The sequence below is a fragment of the Perissodus microlepis genome, chromosome 15 (assembly GCF_051167445.1).
Source record: "Perissodus microlepis isolate ML-2025 ecotype Zambia chromosome 15, ASM5116744v1, whole genome shotgun sequence".
Taxonomy (NCBI): domain Eukaryota; kingdom Metazoa; phylum Chordata; class Actinopteri; order Cichliformes; family Cichlidae; genus Perissodus; species Perissodus microlepis.
This window is the reverse complement of record NC_140475.1, coordinates 11,569,712-11,582,300: the sequence shown is the minus strand read 5'-3', so window position 1 is coordinate 11,582,300 and position 12,589 is coordinate 11,569,712. Positions and strand designations below refer to the sequence as shown.

Below are 12,589 nucleotides of genomic sequence, written 5' to 3'. Positions count from 1 at the left end.
AGACGCACTCACTTTGCCCGCTTTACGCACAGATACACACACGCATACGCACACACACACACTTTCTCTCTTCAGGGCTCAGATCTCCCCAAAGGGCTGCTGCCCTCCTAACAGGAAGAGGAGTGTCAGTGATAACCCGAGGTACAGGAAGTGACTTCACTAGATGTGAATTTAAGAGGCTGCGAATTATAGTGGAATGCTGTAGCTGCATTGATTTTTCAGCAGATGCTGCACATTGTAAAGACAGAGCCTGGATTAGATGAGTTTGTGTGAATTTTAATTGATCTGACAGGGAATGGTTAGTGTGCTTGTGTGTTTTGGTTTATGTGCCCACATTTGTGTTTATTCATTTGCTCTGTTTGGCAACCATATCACAGGATCACAATCTTTATTTGGACAATATGGCCCCGGCTCCCTCTTGACATCATCCGAGATGGTAAATTGCCCTACTTCTGTCTCCTGTCCTTCAGCAGTTGCTCTTTAACGCTTTCATATCCTTCTGTGTGGTCTTCTGTGTAGATATTGAGACGAGGTTTTTGTTGGATAATTTTGATTAAATATGCTGTGTTTTGGATTTGTCATTCCTATCCTAATATTTATAGTTTCTTTGGTCCAGATATTTCTGTATAGGTTCTTTCTTTTGTCTTAAATCTTTGATGACCCGTTGGCGTGGTTGGCTAAGAAAGTGCAATTTTAGAAAGCTTTAGAAATTGCTTTTTCAATATTTTTTTTTTCCATTTTCAACTGAAGTCATTGTGGAAAAAAACACTTTAGAAATAAGCAAACACTTAGCCATCTGTGAAACTTTGTGTACGTATAATCATGACACACTCAAGAATAACACACAAAATGTACTTTTTCTTTTGGTCCTGTTAATAACTTAAACGTATAAAACAACAAATCAGTCACATGGAAAAAGTTAGTATAAACCTACATGAATCACCTTCACATTCCAAAAATGCATTAAAGAGAGATAAAAGCATCTATATATCCATCCTGATTCATCCCTCCCAATCAGTCGGACAGCAGTCTAAGCAGGGAAACTCATTCCTTGCCGTCCCTCACTGCCACCTCTACCTCATCCAGGGAACATCAAGGTGTTTCTAAGTCAGCGGAGTGATATAGTTGGTACAGCATGTCCCGAGTCTGCCCCAGGGGCATCATCTGGTTGGACATCCTGAAAATACATCATCTTGGAGGCGTTCAGGAGGCCCACCCTAGTCAGATGCCTGAACCACCTCAACTAGATTCGTTCGATGTGGTCGGCGAGGGGCAAAACAAATTCAGAAAACCCATATGCCGACAAAGAGACCAGGCAAGGGACCAGTTCACCCTGGGAGAGGGTTACCAGGGTCCCAGTCTGGCATTGGCTCAAGGGTGGGTGTCTTAGCCTGAAGAGCTACATGGGTCTGCCCTCCTATGGGGCCACCACCCGCAGGAAGTGCTGTAAGGGTTTGGTACATTGGATCGTCAGAGCTTCGACTCAATTGACAATCCCTGGTAAAAAAAAATCTGCACTATTCAAACCTTTGACATTCAGGGTTTGTTCTCTTTGCTGCTGGAGTGTGTGATCTCAACGTACCAAGATATGAAGAGTTCTCTAAGGCCTTAAATATAATGGATTTAAAAAGATAACCAAATTATGTATGATACATTTTTCCATTTTTGGACAGTCATCATACAAGTTGTCAGATTTCAACTGCCAACTTTGTAGGACTCGGTCCTCAGTGATAAGCGCACTACATCACTCATCACTGGTTAAATATGGTAAAACACTAATTCTCTTTGGCCTTATAACACATATTGAATAATATGTAAACTGTTAGAAAAAAATAAAATCCTTCGCTTGGTTGTGAAAGCCATGAAGTAAAAAAAGTAAAACAACTAAAGCTTATACGGAAGAAAAAACAGGATTTGAGACATATGGTGTGTGCACTGTAATATTTGATTTCTGACTCAGTCAGCTTATTTTATCAAATATAAATCTTTTAGTTTACAGTTAAGTGCTTCAAGTTTTTCTTTCCATTCTTTTTGCTTTAAGCAAAAGTTGGAAACGTTTGGGAATCTATTACGGGTTTTTTTTTTTTTTTATATCCTTTTTTTGCCTTTCCTCGCATTTTCTCTGCTCTGCTCACCTTCATGTTATTACTCCGTAAGTTTGTGTTACTCTTTGCTCATTCACTGAACTTTATTTTTCTTTCCTCTCCTCTTTTCGCCCGAGGGATTAGAAGCGTTACATTCTTACCCCTGTAATGGTTCTAATCCGCTTACCTTAGTAATGTAGCCCAACATTAACCCCGACGTGCCCCGCTTTAGGCTTCATCCATCTCTGTTTTTGCATTCTTAATAAATGTCTGCTTTTGTAAACCGCACTCCTTAAGTTGATTGCACAAAGTTAAAGCATTAAAAGCCTCGGTGAGCCAAAATCATCAAACAAGTTTTAGCGTTTTTTTTTTCTTCTTTTCTCCCAGCTTCCATCCATTGTTGAATTAGTTATGCTTGTCAAATGTGCCAATTCGCTGCAGTTAATTTTACATCTTTCACTAGAAACCCCTCAAACGGCATATATTTGTCAGCATAACTCACAAGTGCAATTTAATGGCCTCGAGTATGTAAATATTTTTAATTAGCTAAGTGCACTTCAAAGTCTTTGTCTTATGAATATGCAAGGTTGTATTGTATTTTTTCTTCCCCCTCACTTGACAGCCATCTGTCTGCATGTCTTTGATGCACACCACATGTCTACCCTGCTGTTCAAAATGCCAGCACACACTCGAGGAGTCAGGCTATCACTTCCACGCTCACACACAGGTTTAATATATGGAATCAATTTTAATGCTTGCACCTCTTTAACGTAGCCCTATATAACACAGCTCCTATCCGAGCCTCTTCAAAGCATTTAGCCTTTACACTATAGTAGGAATTTCAGGTCTCACTTAATTCAGTCCTCTGCAGAGTGATGATATTCAAATTGTGGGATCTGAACAGTAACGGCCTTTAGTAGTTGGGTAGTTCTAGTAATTTGAATAAGGGCTGTCAAGGAAAGGTGCTGTTCACTGATTAAAATACATAAGAAATGAAAAAGGTTCTTTGTGGAGCAGATTATATCGGCCCCTGTCCTGACACCCCACCATCCCAAATTCCCATTACTTTCCTTTTTCTCATCTATGAACAAAACATCCACGTTTTCATCCCTTTTGCACCAGACGGGTAGAAGATTCCACCTGCACTGTTGGCCCTCTCCCCTCGCTTTCTCTCTCTTTACCCTCACAGACATCCTTTCTTCTATTAATATTCTTCCTCTCTGCCCGTTTTCTCACTGACATCTCTTTTTTTTTTTTTCCTTTTATCCACTTTTTATTTTGCTTCTACTGAATTCTGGTCTGTATGTATTTTCTTTCTCGGCAGAAAGCCTTACTTTTCTCATGAACTGCCTAGCTCTATGCCCATGCAGGCCGCAGGAAGTGGGTGTGTAGTGTGTTGAATGGGTTTAGGGGGGAGAGAGAAAGAGAGAGAGAGGTAGGGAGAGGAGGGGAAAGGGTGGATACTGATTAAAATAATAAACAGCTGTGTGATAGAGCGAGGCTAGTGGCCAGAAAGAAAGAGCAACAGAGGAAGAGAGAGGAATGGGGATACCAGCTATGGAGTTTGTATGACCCCCCCCTGCTAAAAGATCAAGCAGAGAGCTGGAGAATTCAGGTAACTTTTTAAAAAGTTTCTTCTTCTCGAAGAGGGAGAGAGGACGGAATGGCAAATAGGTCCCGCTCATCTCTTTCACCTTCCCAAGAGACAAGGGGATAACCGGCAGAGCTCCAACTCAAAAGAGGGGCCAAAGTGTCAGACTCGCTGTTCAGGATCTAGACGCAGAACCTCGAGGCAGCTCTCTGCGAACATGTGGCTCCAACAAAAAGAAGGCGGCATTCTTTGACTAAGTGGCCCAGTCATGGCAGTGATTAGGAGGGTGTCATAGAGCGACCAAACTGGGGCTAGTAGCAAGTCGGACGCTGAGGGGGACTCTGTCTCTTTGAGCCCAAGTTACCTTTAGCAAGGGTAAATCACGTGCCTCCGTCTGCTGTGGTCTCTCCTCTTGGTGTGTGTGAGACTGGATGAGAGAAAGTGCTTTTTATTTCAGTAATTGAGAGCAAACGTCCCGGCCCTGCCCAGGGTTGGACTACTGGACACGGTGAACAAAGCTTCCTTCATACTTTGAAGGGAAGTGGTAGAAGGAAAGCAAAGCAAACCCGAAGGAGAGCGCAGACCTGTCCTCAACCACACCAGTCGTCCCTCAAGACACAAACCGTTATCTCCACTTTGCAGACCTCCACCCAAGATTTGTCGGATTTCTGTCGCGGTTTAAGTGCTCCATTCCTGGCCCGAGGAACTCAACAATCAGCCTACAGCTGCTACTCTGTCAAAACTCCAGTGGCACCACTTGTCCCTAAATCCTTGTCTCAGCTCTGAAGCATGACTGCAGGGTAACTGTCACCTTCCCTATGCAGTCTGGCTGCCTTTCAAAGGAGGATGCTACCAACATGTGGCGGGATTAGGCGAGCACACGCACCGGCATGCATGTTCGAATGCTGCCAAGGGGTGTGTAAATTGCCTGTTTTGGGATTGCAACCTGGTTTTGACCCTTTTGTGTCTGGATTTTTTGCAAGAGCTGGGTTTTTCAGTTGCCAGATTCGAGATTCTTCAAATTCTGGATTTATTATTGATCTGAACGCTGACCTTGAATGTTCTCGTTTTGACCATAACCACTGGAGGACTTGTCTACTTGCCCTAAACCTGAAACATCCTTTCATCTGTATGAAAGTAGAAAAGATGTAGGGACACAAGGGAGTAGGAGGAGTCAGAATGATTGGCTTCAACTTCAGCTTGCAGGAGCTGCTCAGAAAGTTTGAAAAGGTATATTATAAGTCTGTTCTGTCATAGCTTGACTTCTTTTAGTTTTTGAATGATGCAAACTATGAGTACAAACACAACCATCTTTCATTCTTCTTTTCCCCCCTATCTTTGTTGTTGTTGTCCAAATTTAGTCAGCTTTATGAAGTCTAAGCAGTCCTTATTGGACTCATTAAAGTGGAATGAATGGTTCTGAGAGACGGATACTGTGCAGAGAGCGAATTAGTATAGAATGAGACCCACAGCCATGAAATCAGCATCATTTGTCAAAGCAGACCTTTACGCTAATTGCTTTATTAAGATCTAAAGGCTAACATGGCTTAGCCAAGTAAGGGTCATTGTTGTTTTGTTAATGTAAACAATTTCCTTTAGGTGAGAGTTTCACCGATGGGCGAGCACGTCTGGGTGTTTTGTTTTTTTTGCCCTTCAGCCATAGCTTAACAGCATGTTTAATGCTTTTATCCTTCATAAAGCTTTAAGCAGTAGTTGTTGCTTCAGTTTCCAGGGAGACTCGGTCGAATCGCTTCTCCAGCTCCAACAAGCTCACAGCCAGCAAATCTCTATCACTCATTACAGTGTGCATGAGATCCAGAACCCATTAACCTTTCTGCTGCTTTTCTTCCCACTCGCACATAAATCAGTGTTTGTGTGTATGGTGAGTGCGAGTTTATAGATCGAGGCAAGGAGGCATATTTGAGGTCCTTTGCCAGGACCTAAAATGGTCCATTTTTAGTCAATAATTCATAAATAAAACATAGAAGAAAAGTAAACACAGGCCGGTGGTTACTCTCATGGTGACCTGTGGCATACAAATGGTTTTTTGTGTGTGTGTTTGGGTATGTCTGTGTTGACGAGAGGGAGAAAATGATCCGTCGCTACACTTATACATCATCATATACAATCCTCTGGCTCCAAGCAGTCTTTCATTAGTTGAAATACACTCTAAAAGGGGTTTTTGTAAATGAATATATGTGCCGTTGTATGCCCGTTCAATGTATGCTTTCTGTGTTATATGTGAATGTGCTAGTGTGTGCAAACTATTTCCACTGGAAGTAGAAGCGCTAAAGGAAAATATAAGGGAAGCACTTGGGTAATGACTTGAAACACAGCCAGCTGGCTCAGAAGCCAAATGTGTCTCTGTCTTTTATTCTTGGTGTTACTCTTTCTTTCTGTCTTTATCTCCATATCCTCTCCCTCTGCCCGTCTCTCCCTGGCTTTCCTCCTTTCTTCTATAACCTTTAAGAAAGATTTTATTTGCGCCTTAAAAAAATGCAGTGGATGATTATCCTTGCAGATCACAGCAGAGGCATTTGCTTCAGCCTTCAATGAAATGCCCATTGGCATTAACTAACTGCGGCATATTGCCACAGGTAGCTGTGTGTAGCCGTTTCATGTGCAGTCTGGTCACAGTGTGGCTGAAATTTACTTTTTGAAATGTACTTTTTGTTTTTCATCAGCGCACTTTGCAGAGTATTTAAACTCTACTATAAACTATTCAAAACATATACACAGGTCATGTCTTTTTATACTCGTCTAGCATACATCCACTCTGAGTCTCCTGTATTGTTTATATTCAGCGTCTTCCCTCTGTTTATATTGGAGTGTGTATTTGGAACCACGGCTGCTTTTTGTCAGTGGATTTTTTCTGTATACAAAAAATGCACACACTTGGCATCGCTACATGTGGGTCATGTTAGTTGGACAGTTGAAAACTTTTCATTTTTTCACCTTAGTGTGATGGACTTTCATTCAATGTTTTCACACGCTACTCATGTTTTGACCTGTTGCACTTGTGGCAATGAGTACTGTAAGTGTCGACCCTGGCCAAGTGAATCCATCACTTTGGAGAGTTTCATTCTCCTCAGTCCTCACTAAGACCAGAGCCTGTGGATGTGTGAATGATGTGTGCGACTGAAGCCTTGTTTATACTCTGTTGCTGACAGAGACACGGACAGCTGGAGACACAATGGCCGAATAGTTATTCCTGTTAAGCCTTGATTATACTTTCTGCATCCATTTGGGTTCAAGTGATGCAAATTTTGTTGGTAAATGGGGAGTACCTTTTTTTTTTTTTTTGTGACCGCGGACTCATCCTGAGAATTTACATTACACCCACCCCAACTGGACTTGCATCCCAGATGGTGGACTTGAGGTGAGCTTCAAGGAAGTATGGAATTGGTGCTGAACCTGTGTTTCCAGCTGTCCGTGTCTACAACAGAGTTCAGTCAAGTCGAGCGAGAGGAGTTATCTTCAGGATATTGAATAGTAAATTATTAAGGAAACTGGGCAGGAAAAATGAAACTGGAATATGACTGGAATCTTTTTTTCTTAAGCAATCCAGTACCGAAACCAATTCCAATAATGTTGTAGGTTACTAATACTCTAATCTTTTAATAATGTAGCTCCGGAGCCTGTTTAATACCAGGTTTCTGTGCCCATTACCTACTCACTGGGGAACGGCAGGATGATGGAACAATGGGGGACATTGCCAAATCCCTAATCATTTTCACAAACCAGTGAGAAACTTAACACAAATACATTGCTTAACTGCTCAGTTATGATGTATAATTTACAAATATAATAGTGTAATATTAAAAAGAGTTTCATATCTAGAAACATTTTGAAGATATGTTCATTAATTCATCTGTAATAGGCCAAAATTAGCACGGGGTGATCCGTGTATCCGTTAGGCTCTAGTTAGTGTAGTAGCACATTAATGGCAGTACAGACCATTTCCATTACTGCACACAGTTATTATAGTGATGCAGAGGATAGGAAAGCAATTCCGCAACAATGGCCTTTTCCAAGATTTTCCTGTGTTTTATAATTAGAGTAAATGTAAAATATTACATTTCCAGTGCAAATGATACACAATTAACTACTTAAGCTGCTGAAGATGTGTAATTTTATACACCATGTCTTGTATTATTTTACAACATTCCTGCACTGTTGTAGGCTATATGTCTTATTACACTTTTATTAGCTACAGCAATTTTGCCCCATTTGCACACCTCTGTGCTCCAAGCAGTGTTACACTTACACACATGGTATTCTTTGGAGTCTTTTCTTTATGTGCAGTTGAAAAAGGTTGAACTGAGGGGAGTCCCAGTAGAGAGAGTGCACGAGAGAAGAACACGGAACAGTTTTATACATCTAAAAATAAAACATTTGACAGGATCCTCTGCTTGCGTCAGCGCCCCTTGTGGTTTAACCCTCACACACAGACGTTCACACATGCCCTTTGAGATGGGGTTCTGTAATAGAGCCACTGAGTTAAGAACACACACACACAGACACACAAAATCTTGCTTCGTCATAATATTGAATTTGGTCCTGTAAACATACACACATCCATACACAGAGCATTTTTGAGTCACACTGCAGTGCATTAGAACTAGATACTGTGTACCAGCATAAAATGAGAAATTCTTGCTGTCATTCAGACCTGGTGTAATGTAATGGTGGTCCAGCATTAATACGAAGGCTGATATTGCTCAGGGACTTGTTTCTGGATGGCGTGGGCCTTCCAAGTCGGCAAAAGAATAAAAGTTAAAATCTTTTTAGTCAAAGTACCTTGAGGATATTCCAGAAAATATAAACTTTTCTGCCCTCTGGTAAATTTGTTTGCAGTACGCTGTGATGTCCCTCAAGAAAAGTCTTTGTGACACAGTCCGAAAAAATTTTAGGTTCACTTGTAGTCAGCTGTCTCATCCATTTTTTGTGATAAGAATGATGTGAAACTACTTTATTGCTGCCCTTGACTGTACTTTAATTTTCCACTGATAAAACCATGTTCTCTGTTCGTATTTTTAGGACATCCAGGCTGAGATCGATGCCCACAATGACATCTACAAGAGCGTCGACGGGAACAAGTCGAAGATGGTCAAAGCGCTGGGCAGCTCAGAGGAGGCCGTGTTCCTCCAGCACAGGCTGGATGACATGAATCAACGATGGAGCGACCTGAAGACCAAATCCGCCAACATCAGGTCAGTAAAAGCTCTCAACTTAACTTGTTAACTTTTGCTTGCTCAAGTCTTTTGGGTCATGGATGTCAGATTGCAGTTTTTTGCCTTTTTGCTGCTCTCAAACTTGGAAGAAAAAAGATATCTTGGCATAAGGTCTCAAGGCAATGGTCCAAGTAGGTCTCAGCTTGAGTGTACTCCTTTTTTTTTTACCAGCTAGTGTGTCATAACATTGCAGAAGTTTTGATTAACTATTAAATGTGGTACATTGGGAGATGTGCTATTTCCTGATCAGAAAATTTCCTTTTCTCCAACATGTGGAATTCTGGAGCCCAGGAAGTTGATAAATGGAAACAATCCAATCAGAAAATGCTTTAATTTAAAAATGAAATAACAATGTCAGTAAAATGGTCTGCATTTGTTTATGGATAACATGACCTGCTTTGTACTCAGTGAAAATCCTAAACACTGCGCCTTTAAACACAGTGTCCATCGTGTCTACTTTGATTATTTTACACAAATTACACCAGGCTTCTACACAGTAACTACATCAGGCGGGTCAGACTTAACTCGGTAATCTACTCATTCCAGAAACAAGCTCATTAATTCAGTCATTACTCTTATGCGTCACAGCCTCCATCCCAGGCTGCTGCCAATGTTGTTTTCTTAAAATGCTTTAGAAATTCGGAGGAGGAAGAACAACAGCTGCTGCGTGATATTTTCATATGTGATGTGACCGTTTACAGCATCAAATACTGCAGAATAAAATGTCAGGTCGATGCAGGATAGCCACAAAACAGTGGTGCTGTCTGTTTGCATCGTGCCTCTCTCTGCGCTATTGACACTACGACAGAACATCCTGCAGCAACCAATTTATAGCTTGTTGAGCTTTTGTCATCCTATTTCTTTGTGATTGGTACTGCAGTTTCAGAGAAGTGAAGGTAGTTCTTTGACTGACTCGCAGCAGTCAGCCCAACTTTGGGCTGCTACACATGCAAATCCGAAGGCAAGAAGTTGAAGCTGATGAATATTCAAGAAATTTGTGCATGTTTTAAATTTGAAGTGTCCCATTTTGGGGGGAATTCAGGTGGTACTTTAATTTAAAAACAAAAAAAAGAGAGATGCATTGATTTTTCTGATTGCATGATTGAAATTGGTCTCAAGGTTGCTCCTATTGTATTCTGAAACACCAGGGAGTTTGTTTTGAAGAGCCTGAAAATGTTTTCAGGCATGTGTAGAAGTACATAAATCACTTATCGAAAGATACACTGAGACCAATTCCACTGTCAAGTATTGATTAGGAAATTTGGTACTTATGAAATCCAAATGTAGACCTAGTCATGATTTAAAGACATTCTTCATATATGAAAACATTCATTTGCATACAGTATTTTAGGAAATATTCATACGAGCTGTTTATAACAGCCTTACACTGCCTCCTGTTCTCTGCATGTCCATCGTGAAGCAGAGGGATGACATATAGCACAAAAAATACCCGAGAGCAACCACGGTAGGACATAAACTTCACACACGTAGTGCCTCGTCAGCCACAACCTTGGCATAAATAAAAAAGATTGGTGATGAGTGGGGACGCGGACGGTGAAGAAAGTGAAGGCAGAAGTGAAGGTGACGGGGCCAGATGGAGATGTTCAAAGAGGAAGAGGGGAGGGTGAATAAAGCCATGCCAGGAGAACAAAGTGAGGTTGGGATATCAATACAAATGGTGAAATGAGATGAAATGATTCTGAATTTATAATGGTTTATTTTAGTGGGAGAAATGGGACTTAGTCAAGATGAAGCATTGCACAGAAAGGAAAGAACGGGGAAAATAGACAGCAAGAAAACTCTGTGTGTGTGTGTGTGTGTGTGTGGGGGGGGGGGGGGGGGAGGTGGGATACGGTATGATGATTGCATGCAGGCCATTATGCCTTAATTGCAGTACATGTGTAATTAAGGCTAACTTGGTAAGTGGCATTAGGAGGTCTCTGTACACCGTGTTCAGATACATTTTGCCCAGAGGAGAAGAGAAAAATAAGTGATTATCAACACACATTGCACTCAAGCTGCCACCCACACCGTTAGCAGCCAACTGCATCCACCTTCTTCAAATAACGTCCACTCCAGAAGGCCAGCGACCTCTTTTTGAGTGGTTAGCAATCTGGTTTTTACAGGGTTTTGTAAGGGTATGTCTTTTTACGTGTTGAAATACAGTCATAGCTAGAATGTAGCAGGAAGAATTCAAAAGTTGTTGAACCTTACTATATGATTTAAACGCTATAATTTAGAGAATAACAAATTTGAGACCATAATATGTGCGGATGTATAGAATAAAGTGTAAAGTAAGGAGTACAGTTTGAAAGGATTTACTGGGATACTGTCACAGGGATCTGGTGGTACTAGTTTAAGTGGATGCTTCATCTTGGCAGAGCACATCTGGAGGTGAGTGCTGAGCGCTGGTCTCGACTGCTGGGCCTTTTGGAGGAGCTGTGGAGGTGGATCTGCATGAAGGATGAGGAGCTGGCGAAGCAGATGCCCATCGGAGGAGATGTGCCCACTCTGCTGCAGCAGCAGAATCACTGCACGGTATGAATTGTTGCCACAGGCAATGTTCCTGCCACACTCTGAAAGATTTATCCATACCTTGTCCTTTCCTTATTGATTTTTCTTTAAGTTTTCAGAGAGAAGCTTCAAGAAAGTAACTTTTTTTTCTAAAATAAATATGTTCCTTATGAACATTTTAAGCATTTGTAACCATACTCTCAGCTTGATATAGCCAGCCCCATGTTATCAAGCTTTTTTTCCCCCCTTCTTAAAGCAAATGCCTCATTAGTTGTCCTCTCTCTCTTTCTGTGTGCGCAGATGACTTGCTTGCGTTTGACTAACATCTCCCTCACTGTCCTAATCATTTTCTCCTGTTAGGGTACAGAGGGTTAAGCTTTCTATTATTTCGTGAAATTTGCTAATGTTAAATCGTAGCAGCCTAACTCCTCCCTCCTTATCCTGAGCAGTCGTCTAATTAACTAGAATAAAGATGTTAAATTGCACAAGATGCGTTGTTGTCATAAAGATAAACAAACGTGTTATTAAAAATATAACCGTGCTGAAGATGATCAAGCGTTAAGCCCAGCAGCCGTGTGGCTATGGTACATTTATTCGTTTCAGAATCCTGCATCGGTAGAGTTTTAAAGGCCAGTTTCGACATCATTGCCGTACAGTGAGTAGTGTCGTTTCTCGTGTTTTATCATTGCACTTATTGATGTTTTTACACTACACAGAATCAGTTTTTCTAACAAGCAGTCAATACCTTTATTGTGCTGACCCATTCGTACCTTTGCCATCAGTGCCGTTTGTCAGCAGTGTTTCCCACTGTATTATTTATTGTAACCACTGGTTATTGTGATAGTGCACCGGAGTGTAATTGCTTTCAGATAAATGACTCAGCCCGTGGCTACTGTTTACTCCCAGCCTGCCGGCCGCTCTTGACATCGTAATGCGTTTCTCAGCATCCCGTTCGCCACACTATTATTTTGTTCCCCAAAACGCCTTGAGAGTAAACACGTGTGCAGTCATGTGTCACAGACGCAAGGATCACAGACACGCTGACAGATCAGCTGGCACACGCGCACACGGAGCTCAGTACTCCTGCGTTGCGACACCTTAGCATGCGTGAAGCGCATTTGTATCTGAATGCCTTCTCTGATCTGCTACATCTTTGTGTAACTTTT

The 12,589-nt window shown here is 41.5% G+C and overlaps 1 protein-coding gene across 7 annotated transcripts in view; it reads left to right on the top strand.

Annotated features, from left to right (window-relative positions):
• utrn (utrophin) overlaps positions 1–12,589 on the top strand; it is a 192,478-nt gene that overhangs the window by 101,448 nt on the left and 78,441 nt on the right. For all 7 annotated transcript variants that reach the window (XM_084952527.1, XM_084952532.1, XM_084952533.1 and 4 more), the window contains 2 exons: positions 8,716–8,888; positions 11,291–11,447. In XM_084952527.1, coding sequence (XP_084808653.1) covers positions 8,716–8,888; positions 11,291–11,447 — 330 coding nt within the window. The remainder of the gene's footprint in view (positions 1–8,715; positions 8,889–11,290; positions 11,448–12,589) is intronic.